At 53.3% G+C, this 13,323-nt stretch overlaps 1 protein-coding gene across 2 annotated transcripts in view; it reads right to left on the bottom strand.

The window, feature by feature from the left end:
- The window catches only part of RIN3 (Ras and Rab interactor 3), a 114,491-nt gene that overhangs the window by 36,842 nt on the left and 64,326 nt on the right, over positions 1-13,323 (bottom strand). For both annotated transcript variants that reach the window (XM_087856193.1, XM_087856192.1), the window contains exons 4-5: positions 4,545-4,617; positions 317-408 (exon numbers count right to left, since the gene is read on the bottom strand). In XM_087856193.1, the coding sequence (XP_087712319.1) occupies positions 317-408; positions 4,545-4,617 (165 nt within the window). The remainder of the gene's footprint in view (positions 1-316; positions 409-4,544; positions 4,618-13,323) is intronic.

Raw genomic sequence — 13,323 nt, 5'->3', positions numbered from 1 at the left:
TGGGTGTTTGGGCTCAGCCTTTCCCAGAGCTTCGTCTTGGCAGTAGGTCAGCCTGTGCTGGCCCTGACCAGACCCAGCTCCCCCAGACCCTGCAAGGCTGTGCGTCAGACCTTCTGGGTGGCTTGTAAAAGGTGCCCCTTTGAAAACTGGGAGAATCTCCCCGCTACGGGGCTCAGCAGTCTGGAGAGGGGGACGGATGGTCTCACAGGAGCTGGGACTCAGCCCGAGGGGCTGCCCCTGTACACACTGGTCAGCAGTCCTGAGGACCCACGTCCTAAAGCCCTGCCCCCTCCCCTGAACCTCGGAGGGGACTTACCCAGGCCCAGGTTGGAGATGGTCTCGAGGTCTGTGAAGCTGCTGGCCTCAAGGATGGCCTGCGGCAGCCTCAGCGTGAAGGGCAGCAAATCTCTGTGGAGACAGGAAAGGCCAGAGGTCATGGCAGGGAGAGGGACCCATGTGTCCATTCCTGGGCCCCGGCAACCCTGCTGGCTGCTGGGGTCTCCAGGCAGACTGGAAACTTCCCTGGGGCTGAGGGGCTGAGCCCTGTGGCTGAGGGAGCAACCGGTCTGATCTAGTCCTGGGCCAGCGCTGAGGGACCCACAGAAATGGGAGCCTCTTCTCCCTGGTCCCTGGTTTTCCTGGCCCTTGGGAAGCCCAGGTCGCTTCCTCTAAAGGTGCCATTCTGGGCAGAATGACCCAGCCCTTCCTGCCTGCTAACCATCACCGCTCCACCCTGAGACGGGCAGGGAGCGCATAGTCAGGCTTCCCAGATGAGCACACAGTCAGACTTCTCCAGGGAAGGCTACCAGTCGGCCCCTCCGGGCAGGTCAAACCCAGGCCCAGACCCAGACTGCGCCCTCAGCACTCATTCCCACCTCAGGCCACCACTACCCCAATCTCTAACTTTGCAGGATGGCATGATTCAGGCCCATGTTGCCTCAGTTTACCTGGTTGGCTGTCTGGCCTGCCAGCCGGGTGTCTAGTGGCTCCTGGGTCTCCGTGTATGTTGCCGTGGGCAACAGAGTCACTCAGCTGCTCTGGTGCCCACCCCCCACCACAGGACAATCTCCCACACTCCCTCAGCCACCTATTCTGTGTTCTGTTCAAGATGCTGCAGGGACAGCTGGGGACCAGCTCCAGCCCGGAACCGTGGCCTCCAGGGCCCTCTGGGCCTGGCCCCTGCTCGGCCTCTCCTGCCAGCTCCTCCCTTCTGCCCACCACAGACCCCTCCCTGGCACTCAGGGGCCTCCCGGCTGCCTCCCCAGATGGCATGCTCATTTTCCTATAGGGAGTGTGCCTTGCCCATTGCCACTTCTGAGCTCATCCTCTCCGACATCTCCTTAGACTCTGCAGAGCCTTTGAGGCCCTGGACCTCCTCCTTCTCCAGGACCCAGTTATGTTCACGGATTTCATCTGTCCCTGCTCCCTGCCACATCATCCAATTCAGCCCTTCCCCCGGGGGCCACCTCTGCTGATCCAAGGAAAAGTACCCACAGGAGGGGGTGTTTGCTGGGCAACTAGTATGTGCCAGGTACTGGGCTGGGTATTTGCAGGTCTTCGTCACATGATATTATCACTATTTTAAAAACGATTTATTTATTTGTTTTAGAGAAAGAGAGAGGGAGCGAGTGGGGGGAGGGGCAGGCAGAGGGAGAGGGAGAAGCAGACTCCCTGCTGAGCGGGGAGCCCCAACACAGGGTCTCGATCCCAGGACCCTGAGATTATGACCTGAGCTGAAACCAAGAGTCAGACATTCAACCGACTGCACCAGCCAGGTGTCCCGATATATAGTAATCAGCTATCACTACATCGCAGCCACTCTGCGTAGGCATTAATACCTTTGTATTACTTAATTAATTCCGGATCAGAATCCCATGCGGGAGCTGCTAGAAATGCAGATCCCCAGAACTAGGCATGTAGGTTCCCAGGATTGGGTCTGGGGCTGGGCCAGGAATCCATATTTTTCACCAGCTCTCAAGGGGATCCTGATGGACACAGCCTGCTCTAAGAACACACTCGATGGCTATGGAGTGCTTACTTCATGCCAGGCCTTCTGGCAAACCCCTTGCAAGGATCTTCGTGTCCGACCCCTAGCACAACCTGGGGCCAGCAGGCATCAGCCCCTGAAGTGGGTCTCCAGAGGAGAACACCTGCCCCGCAAGGCTGAGGTAGGGGTTAGAAAGGACTGCACTGACAGAGCGCAGACCAAGCCTGACTCAGCACAGACCCCCACCCGGACCCGTGGATGCCTCTTACAGCTCTGCCCACCCACGGCCCAGCCTCAGTGGGGTTTGGCCCTGAGGGCTGGCACCTGTGGCCCTCAGCAGCTTGTCCTGGTATGCTGGAGCCTGCCTGTCCCACTGACCCTAGGGAGAGCCTCTGCCATGGGGCTGGCTGGCCGGGCGGCTTGAGGGTACGAAATCCAGCCCCGTTGGCTTTAATGCCCTCAGGTCTCTCTTAGGCTCCTGAAAGACCCCGGGGTTCCTGCTGAGGCTGGGTTCCTCCTATAATTGCATCCTTGCTGGCTTCTCTCCCTGCCCCGTCCTGCTCCCCCTTCCTCCCTGCTGCTTTCTCCTTAGGGGCAAGTCCTCTCAACTCTTGCCCCTAAGAGAGCCCCAGCTAGGCTATTACTGTGCCCCACCCCAGAGCGGCTGAATCAGCATCTTGGGGGGAAGCCCAGAGGTCTGTATTTTTAACCAGCTCCCTGGGCGATTATGGGACTCTGCCCAGTCTGGGAAGCCTCTCTAGTCCTCACACTGGGCAACCATCCAGTCTGGAGCATTAGGGGGAGCACCCTGTGCCTTCCTGCGTCAGGGGTGGGGGCGGGGGGGGTGAGGGGCAAAGGAGTACGTGCCTCGAATGAGTGCTCTGGCGCTGTGTTGTTCCTTCTCGGCTACCATCCCTTTGACAGGTGAGGTAACTACAGTCAGGGGAGGCCGGGTGACAGCCAGGTACCGGTCTCCAGCTCCTAGCCTGGGGCTCTTCCTCCCACAGCACCTCACTCCTTACAGATGGCCTTGGCGCCGACACCAAATATAGTATGTAGACACCCAGACATATGGGCTCTGTGCCCTGTGGTCTCTTCGTGGGTTCCCTGCACAGTCGGGGGCGGGCAACCAGGGACCTGCTTCTCTGGGACATAGAGAAACAGCAGCCAGAGGCGGAAAGATTGGGAGGTGATGGTGTGAGCTTGGCAACTATGGCTCCAGAGTTCTGTGGACACAAAGTCACTACCCTCCATGGAAATGGAACTAGAACACCGTCTGACTGCTGGGCAGTGTGCTGCTTCTTTATCCTCTCCTTCCCCGGCATCTGTCTTAACGGGTATTATCATTCCCATTTCACAGAAGAGGAAGTTGAGCCTCAGAGAGATTAGGTAACGAGCTCAACTGTGGGTCTGCAATTATGTCATCGTCCGTTTATTCATTCAAAGCACCTGGTGTGGGCCAAGCGCTATGCTGGGCACCCCCTCCTGAGATAAGAACCTCTCAGAACAGGAACAGTCCTGTCTGCCTGAGAGCTTGGCATGTCACAGCACACCACGGCCCCAGGGCCCTTGGCTGCTTTGCCTCGCAAGCCCAGAGGAACATGCCAGATCATCTGAATTATCGTGGGTGGCACGCGGTGGGGCGGTCATAGCAAAGCTCACGGACCTCGGAGCTTTACGTACTTTGAATCTCGACCCCGCCATTAACCAGCTGCGCGACCTAAGCAAGTTCCTTCTCTTAGTCTCAGCTTCCTCATCTGTGAAATGGGAACTTCTGGAAGATTTATGAAGGTAATGGGTAGCCCAGCGCTGGGTCCCTGTGAGCCCTCGACAGGTGGCAGCGGCTCGCAGCTGCTGTTATCAGCATCACCTTTCCTGCCTGTTGGAGCCCAGGAGGGTCCCGCTAGGTGGGAGGGCTGTTCTGGGATGAGTGTGGTTTTCACTGAGCGGCAGAAAGGATGGGTCTCTCTGAAGCATGGCGTTGTGGGCTTGGAGCCCTGAACGCCGAGACATCCTGTCCAACCCTTGTCAAGGCCTCGCAGCTTAAGCCATTATGGTACCAAGATGTATTTTTACGTTCCTGTTGACCTGAAACCAGTTCTGAGTAAACAGAGCAGCTCTGAGGGTGGTGACCAGTCACCCACCCCACCCAGCAGCTACTTAAGAATCACAGGCTCTGTCCCACTGAGGGGTATCAGCCCTTCCTGTTGTCCCCACAGGAAGTGCCATCTGCCACCCCTGCAACAGGGCGGGTCAGGTCGGCGCGGGGCTCCAGGCTGTCCTGGACACTGGAACGCAGGAAGCTGGGGTGAGGGGCAGTGAGCCAGGGGGCAGGGGGTGATGAGGGAGGGGCCCTGAGTGGCCAGACTCTGTGTGCCTCAGGAGCCCACACCTTCCCACATGGTTACCAGGGCAAAGCCAGGGACTGTCCCCTCTGTCTGCATCCTCTGGGCTGCACCTTTCCCTCTGGGGGCCTCCCTGGGACCCTCGCCCCCACCCAAGGGTGCAGGAACATCTGTTGCACCCCGATGTCCTTCCGTGGGCCAGGCATACTCACCTACTGACACAGTAGAATGCGATCAGTCTGAAGATGTCCTCAAACACAAGAACCGAGCCTTCCAGGTACAATACTGAGGAGAGATGACAAAAGCCTTGGATGAGTGCCCCTGCCAGACAGAAGGAGGCTCTCTGAGGGTGGGGGCCATGTCTGCCATCTTTTCGGTGGGTCCCGGCACCTGCTACAGTGCCTGGCATCCTGCAGCCTCATACACATTGACTGCCAATCAGACCATAGGGGAGTGGGAAGTGAACTTCTGTGGTGTTAATCCACCGAGATTTCGGACAATTATTATAGCAGCTGATGTTATCTTTAACATACAGTCATCATTTGGGGGCAAAATGACACAGAAGACTCTAGATTGTAAAAGCAGAATTAAACATTTAATGGATCGGGTTGTCTCAGCCTGACGAGGAACTGTGAGGGACCAGCAGGAGGCAAGTGGCCCAGATCTGTCTTGGCCCCCAGGAGATGCAGGGATGCTGGCCTGGGGCCACTGGCCCTTTACCCAAGAACCCTTGGGCCTATTAGAACCTTACCTGATTTAGGCTGCATGGGTAACCCAAGAGTGAGGGTGACCCCTTTATATTTTCCAGCTCTGACAACAAAGAGGGATCCATGCATTTGCCCAAGATCCCATCCCATGGTGGATATGGCTTCTTGGAGGGGCTGGGTGCTGGGTCGTGCCTGAAAGGGGAACATGGCACCACACCACACCCTGTTTTGGACCCTCAAGGCAAAGGGCCCAGAGAAGCTAAGAGATTTGGTTGAGGTCCGCTGCCCATCTTGGCTGCCATCACCCTCACGACTCCTGACTGTCATCCCACAGTTCCATATGCCCAACAGGTGATGCTCCCTGTACTGGGGACCCCCACAGTGAACTTTCTTAGGCATCAGAGGCACCGAGAAACTGAGTGTGTCACACTTCAGTTCCAATTTGCTAAGGTTCTTCTCTCATTCGTGTGGTGGAAGGGAAGGCAGGACCTGAGTCCCAGGCCTGGCTCCAACCAGGAGCTTATTAGCTCCTCCCGCTGCAGAGGGAAGGAGCCTTTCCCACCCTAAACACGCCTGCATCTAGTTGACAGCAGGCTGTCCTGTTTTTGCTGCATTGGGGCTCTGCGAGACGGGCATACACGAACAACATGTTTTGTTCCAATAGCTTTATTTTTATATTTGCCTTCTTTCAACATACTAGACACTGTGCTGAACAGTTAACATGATTTTTTAAAAGAAGTTTACATTCATCATCTATTTATGGCAAAGAAATAATGGTTTCCCATTAGGATAGATATAAACACTTCAAAAGGGTGTTTGAAGAATAACACTAAGTCAATTATAGGACCAGTGGTACTTGGAAAAGTCAGAAACATCAGCTCAAGGAATAACCACCGTCTGTGAATTAATAGCGGTGGGGCGGCCCACAGCGCCACCTAGTGCTGGCATCTGGTGCATCGCCCACTGTCTCAAGAAGTGACTGGGCCAAGGGAGCCCAGGGCCAAAAAGATACCTTGTAGCCTCAAGAGGTATAGAGAGCTCCGTCTATAAAGTGGGATCCACTGGGAGGGCGTGCTCAATAGTGAGCAGCTTTAAGATAAAGTCAGCCATGCCCCCTTCTGTGCCCTCAGGCACTTTATGTAAAGCCATACTTTCTTTAGACTCAGTTTACCAACTGTGTCCTTGCTGGTCAGCAACTGGGGTGCAGGAACCAGAGCTCATTCCTTTTTGTGGCCCGGGGCCCTGCATGGGTCTAGACATAGTGACCCAGTCACCTTTTTACTGTTAAACTTATCGATCTGTAAAATCATGAGCAATGATGAAAGCTCTTGTTTGTTTCTTTATAACTTGACCTCTTCTGCCCTGGACCCGGGCGCCTGCCACATCCCTCTACCCTATCCATACATTGATGGTGGGAACAGCCTCCATTCACAACAGGGACTCAGCTGGGGGAGTTTGCGCATGCCAGGGCCAGGGGGTGGCCCCAATCTGAGTTTCCCCCAGTACCCAGCACAGTGTGTGGCGTGCAATTTAAGAGATCAATACATGTTTATTAAATACCCGTCTGGGAGGGAGACTCCAGAAGGGTAGAGGCCTGGGGATGTTCTGGCTGGGATCTTAGGCCTTCCACTGCATGGATCGACCGCCTTCCCCTGGAGGAGTCTGAAGGGACACCTCAGACTTGAGGGAATCCTCGCAGACAGCCTTACACCATTCTGGAGCACAGGCTAACGCACATGGGTAAGAGTCAGAAAATCCTTTGTCCCCATGAGTGGTGGGTGGGCTTTGCTCCCAGGACGGCCCTGGGTTCTGTGCTGTAGCAGCCTGGTGGCTTGTGCGTGGGTGCCTGGGCCCAACTGCCTGAATGTGAACATGCCTCCATCATCTTGTCGCTCACCCTCTCTGTGCCCTGCCGTCTTCAGCTGTAAAACAAGGATAATAAAGTATCCACCTGTTATGGGTTGAACTGCGTCCCCCAAAAAGATATGATGAAGTCCTAACCCCCGAATGTGTGACTGTGACCTTATTTGGAAATAGGGTCTTTGTAGAGGTCATCAAGTGAACGTGCGGTCAGACTGGATTGGGGGTGAGCCCTACATCCCATGAATGGTGTCCTTATAAAAACACGTAAAGACATGGGACACAAACACACAGAGAGGAGAAGGCCAGGTAGAGATTCAGGGAGATCAAAACTGGAGCGAGGCCCCTGTAAGTCAAGCAAAACCAGAGTGCTGGTGTCACCAGCAGCTGGGAGAGAGCCGTGGAACGGATTCTCCCTGATTTGCAGAAAGAACTAACCCCGCCCACGCCTCGATGTCAGATTTCTGGCCTCCAGAACCACGAGAGGACCACTGTGTGCTGGTTTAGGCCGTCCAGCCTGTGCTACTTCGACGCAGAGGCCCTAGGAAACTCACGTGCCCGCTCATCAGCAATACTTATCCACGGAAGCCGCTAGAACGGCGCACAGCACGCTCAGTGAGGGTACAGGATTACTAAACCCTAAAATCTTTAAAAAAATTTTTTTAAGTTATTTATTTATTTGACAGAGAGCGCACACAAGCGGGGGAGCAGCAGGCAGAGGGAGAAGGAGAAGCAGGCTCCTCGCCGAGCGGGCTGGATCCCAGGATCCTGGGATCATGACCTGAGCCGAAGGCAGATGCTTAACCGACTGAGCCACCCAGGTGTCCCATAAACCCTAACTTTAAACAAGTAAGCCGATCACGGTGTGAGGGAGGGCTGGAGGTGGAAGGATTTTTGTGCCTTTGTTTGGCATTATGTTGTATGGCTCCTGCATAGAAAACTTGTCCCTTGGAGGGGGGTGGGGTGGGCATTTTCCTCACTTTGTCCCGTCAACGCACTCCGCATTCCAGCCTCCAGGTGTTTGCTCATGCTCTTTCCGGTGGACGAGGATCCCTCTTTGCCCTTCACTGACGTCAGGATCCACCTTCCGGCCCAGAGCCTTCCCTGGGTGTTCCGACCTCTCCCGTGGGAAAGCTGCATGCAGGAGGTGCTCTGTAAAGCACATGCTTTCCCAGCAGGGGAACGCCGACTGTGTGCTCACCTTGTGATCTGAGGCTGTGAGACTGTGGGCCCATGGGGCGCAGGACCAGGTCTTACTTTCCCTGTCACCGGCACTGCCCCCAACCCTGTGCCAGGCACACATGAGGACTCCAAAGAGGACGGCTGACCAGGCCCTCTGGGGCCGGGATCCAGAGTGGACCACGTTTACAGAGACAAAAGTAGGTTGGTGGTTACTTAGCGCTGGGGGGTGAGGGGAGAGAGAGGGAGAGGATATTAAAGGTATGGTTTTCTGCTATTTTATTGTGTTAAACTATAAAAAAATACAATTGAGCTTTTTAACCACCTTAAGGGTACAATTCAGTAGCATTAAGTGCACTCACATTGTGCAACGTGGGGCTTCCTTCTCAAGGTGATGAAATGTTCTCGGACCTACTATGGTGAGGACGGGCCACGGTGAATGCACCAAAAGCCACTGGACTGAGCATCTTAAGTGGGTGAATTGTAGGATATTGAATATATTGTATAAATACCTCTCAATAAAGCCATTATTTTAAAAAAAAGAAACCCATACACCAAGAGTGGACTGAATTTCACGGCCTATGGTACGTTTTTCTGGGATTTTTATAATGAGCATATATGACTTCAGTAAGCCGAGAAACTAAAGCGTCTCTACATTTTTTTCTAATCTTCCAAAATTTTCTGTAAATTTTTCTCTAGAGCTGATTGGTGTCTAGTCTCCTCTCAGCTGATGCCACTTTAGAGGCCACTCACAGCCCTGCCAGGCACAGCTGACAAGCCTCCGGGCCACCCACTGCTGAGAGGACCACACTGCCCCTTACCCTGCCAAGCCAGCTTCAGAAAGAGCCTCAGGAATGCCTGGCAGGCGCTCTGCCCTTGGCAGCAGCTGGTGGCCGGGAGCCCAGCCAGGGGGCCCCTCCCAACAAAGATGCTGGTTCCAGCTGGTCACCTTGGACAAGCGCCAGCAGTGAGCCCCCTGCTGGGTACGGTCTCCGGGGTCCTCAGCTGCAGCCTCGGTGGGCACATGCCAGGCCCCGTCTAATGCATTTCTCACTCAAAGGGTTAAGACAGGAGAAGGGGTCCCCATCAGTCACACCTGGTACATCCAGAGGCGACAACAGGTGACAACAACTGGACACCGCTTCTGCTTCAAGAAAAGGCAATCTTTTACCTAACGACTCACCATCGGGGCTGAGTTGGGACAGGATAGAGATGCCGGGTCCATGCACACTGGCTGGCTTCTAGCATTTACAACCTCAACATCAAAGTGAAATAGTCACGAAGTCCAGAAAACTAGTAGAAGATTTTTTTCTTTTTTTAAAGAAATTCCATTCATTTGAGATTGGCTTTTTCCCCTTAGTATAATTTCCTCCAGGGTCCTCCAAGTTGCTGAGTGAATCAACAGCCTGCTCCTTTTTACTGCTGAGAACTATTCTTTGGGCCAGGCCGACACGTTTGCTTGGCCATTCACCCACTAAAGGGCATCTGGGCAGTTTCTAGTTTTTAGTTTTTTTTTTTTTTTAAGATTTTATTTATTTATTTGATAGAGTGTGCACGCACATGAGTGGGGGTGGGGGAGGGAAAAAGAAGAAGGAGAAGCAGACTTGCCACTGAGCAGGGAGCCCGACTCAATTCCAGGACCCCCAGATCATGACCTGAGCCAAAGACAGATGCATAGAGCCACCGAGGCACCCCTCCAGTTTTTAGTTATTACGCACAAATCTGCTGTGGACATTGGTGTACAAGTTTCTATGTGAACGTGCATTTTCCTTTCTCTGGGGTTCCCAAGAGACCAATTGCTGGGAATATGGTTAAGTCCGTCATCACGTTTCAAAGAACGGCCAAACTCTTTTCCTCAGTGTTTAACATTCCCACCAGCAATGTGGGAGTGACCCAGTTTCTCCTCATGCTTGCTGGCTTGGTGTTTTCGCTATTGTTTATTTTAGCCGTTCCGATTGGTGTAGAATGAGATCTCATGGCCGTTTCAATTTGAATTTCGAAAGGACACGAAACATCCTTTCATTGATTATTTGCCATCTGTATATCCTCTTTGGTGAAATGTCTATTCATGTCTTTTGCCCATTTTCTAATTGGACAGGTTCTTTTTAAAATGTTGAGGATTTTTTTTTTAAACTGCTTTATTAAGAGATCATTCACATACTACACAATTTGCCAATTTGAGGCGCACAATTCGATGGTCTGAAGGCATTTAAAGCGCAGTGCAACCATCACCACAATCAACTTTAGAACATTTTCATTATCCCAGAAAAGAGACCCTGGACCCACCAGCAGTCACTCTCTACCCCTCCCCCTTCCCATGGCTCCTGGCAACTGCTAATCTACTTTCTGTCCTTACACATTTGCCTCTTCCAGACATTTCATATAAGTGGAATCATAGAGTGTGTGGTCCCCTGCATCTGGCTTTTTTCACCTAGCACAGTGTTTTCAAGGCTTGTCCGTGTGGTAGGATGGGTCCTTCTTCTTTATGGCTAGATGATATCCTATTGTTTGGATGGACCACATTTTGTCTATCCATTCATCACTGATGAGTGGTGTTGGGCTGTTTCCACTTTTTGGCTACCACAAATAATGCTGCTGTGAACACGTGCGTGCAAGTTTTTGTGCAGACATACGTTTTCATTTCTCTGGAGTAACTCTTCTCAGACTTAGAAGTGGAATTCGGGGTATTACGGTAACTACACAGGTTTAAGAAACTGCCAACTCTTTTTCCAAGTGACTGCGCCACTTTACATTCCACCTGCAACATACGAGGCTTCCAATTTCTCCACCCCTTTGCCATTCCTTTTTGATTACAGCCATCCTCGTGAGGATGAAGTGGTCTTACTGTGGTTTTGATTTGCATGTCCCTGATGATTGGTGATGCCAGCCTCTCTCCTTGTGCTTATTAGCCTTTTGTGTATCTTCTTTGGAGAAATACCTATTTAAGTTCTTGGCCCATTTTTTAATCGGGTTGTTTGCTGTTTTGTTTTGAAGGGCTCAATCAGAGCTCCTCTTTAGCTAGGACATTTTCATTACGTATTCATTTATGACAAATATTTATTGTGCTCATGATCTTGATAAAAAGGGTAGCTGGATGTAGACATCGAGAGGAAGCCTCACAGGTAGAAGGATGACAGGGAATTTGCCAATGGTCTGGCGCCAGGACCTATCCAGGACATACTGCTGAAGGACAGAGATTCAAACAACCAGCTCATTCTCTTTTGATGATTGAAAATTTGGTTGGGTGGGGATGGGAGACATGTAATTGATTTCACCTAAGAGAAAACACTGCGTGTGGCAAGGTCTCAATATGCATGTTTATGGAAAGAGCATTGGATGGATGAGAACCACCCCAGGAAGAAAGTGTCCCCAGAGGGATGTGGGAAGGACCATGGGTTGGCAGGAGAGGTGGAATCACAGACCTCTCCCAGGGCTCACCGTTGGTGAGAAAAAGCCATCACTCCCAGCCGGGGGGATCCAGGAAGTGGCCCTCGTCCATAGCCTCATGTGACACTGCTCAGCCAACCTTCCCTGAAACCTATCACCTAGAATGGGTTGGAAGACTGATCCTAATGGATTCTCATCCTGCTTCCTAAAAGGCACACTAGACGGCCGAACGGGGTCCCCAACAGGAAAGGCCAGGAGAGCAGACACTGAGAATAAAAAGCTACTGTGATAAGACGCTGGGGAGTGGTTCACAGGTGGGGAGCAGGAGGGAGAGTCAGCTGCAGGCCTGGCAGGTGGGGCCAGGCCCACCCATCCATGGGCCCCCCAGCCCTCTTCCCCTCTCGGGAGGTCACAGTTGCCTTCTGGCTCCCGGGCCACAGTACGGTTGCCATGGGAACCCCCACCTGGCCCGTTGTGGCTGAGGTGGGAAGAGGACTGTCTTCTGTCCAAAGGCCCAATTTTCTGCAGTGGATGAAAACACTTTCCCCTATTCCCGGGGTGAAAGCGGGGAAAATCGCAATTTCTCAGTCCGGGGGGCCCTGTGGCTCCAGGCCCAGCTCTGGCACCCCCCTGCTTTGAGATGATGGTGCAGTGCGGCTGCCTCACCTGGGAAATGGGAGACCAGCCCGCTCCCTGTCTGAAGGAAGGGTGCTGTTAGACTAGGGCTTCTGCCACAGCCGGTTCCAGCAGAAGGAGAAGCCGCCAGAAGGGAGAAGAAACAATCCCACGCTGGGCAGCAAATCTCCTGTGCTCTCTGGGCAGTCGTGCTGCCCGACCATACAAGGACTGGAGCACAGAGTGCTGCAAACTCTCGGTCCCGCTCCAGGCAAAGCCCAAACGTGGACAGTACCGGCCAGGCACGGGCTCCTGGTTCCAGCGGCCACACGTCCAGAGCTCAAAGCCCTCACTCTCAGACACTTGCTTTCTCTAACTGCCGAGTGAGCATGAGAACCTGAGGCCCTCCTTGGCCCTCCGGCTCCTCACGCAGAGGTCGGTGCCCCGCAGAGGCGCTGAGGGAGGAATAGCAGCCCCTGTACCACAGATAACACAGAGTCTGAAGGTCTGCGGAGGGAGGGCGGGGACCTGGGAGAGGACGACAATTTGAAAATGTGCTGGAGACGGATCCCTTCTCTCTCCCTGCCTGGCACGGATGCTCCAGCGTGGACACCTCGGCCTCTGGCTCATAGGCTGGCCTGGAGTCCCTTCACTGTCTATTTACCAGCCTGCCTGAGCCTCCCTCTGTAAAACTGCCACCCCCCACCCTTGCCCCGAAGCTTCTCAGTGTAAGATAATCCTCCCTTAGCTGCCCCCACCACATCTCCTCCATCAACCACAGGCCCCTAGGGGGAGGGTATGAGCTGCAGGGAGGCTGACAGGGAAAGGAGCAGGGAGGACCTGCCAGTCATGGTCAGGGGTCCAAGAAGGGGGCTGCTTCCAAATGCTCCTAATGCCCCGCTATAGGATCTTGCAAGGGAGCAGAGAGGTGCTTCCTCTTTAAGGTGGCTGCAGCCCTGCACTAAGCTGCACAACCTGAACACCAGCTAGATTTCAATCCCCATTTAATTCACCAATGAGGGACTTTTAAGCAGTGCACAAGCTATGCAACTGTCTGTGATAGCCCTGGTTATGAGTCATGGCCATCTTTGCTGGTTGTGGTTGGCATAAGGAGCAATCTCCTCTTGATTTCATCTTAAGAATTTTAAGATGAAAAAAGTACTGCAATGTCCTTTTACTGAGTTCTATACCACACCCCAAATTTGCTGAGACTAGAGACACGACCATACCCAAATCTTCCTCC

Source organism: Ursus americanus, chromosome 26 (assembly GCF_024610735.1).
Source record: "Ursus americanus isolate L20-20 chromosome 26, mUrsAme1.1.p, whole genome shotgun sequence".
NCBI classification, from domain to species: domain Eukaryota; kingdom Metazoa; phylum Chordata; class Mammalia; order Carnivora; family Ursidae; genus Ursus; species Ursus americanus.
This window is presented reverse-complemented; position numbering and strand designations above follow the sequence as displayed.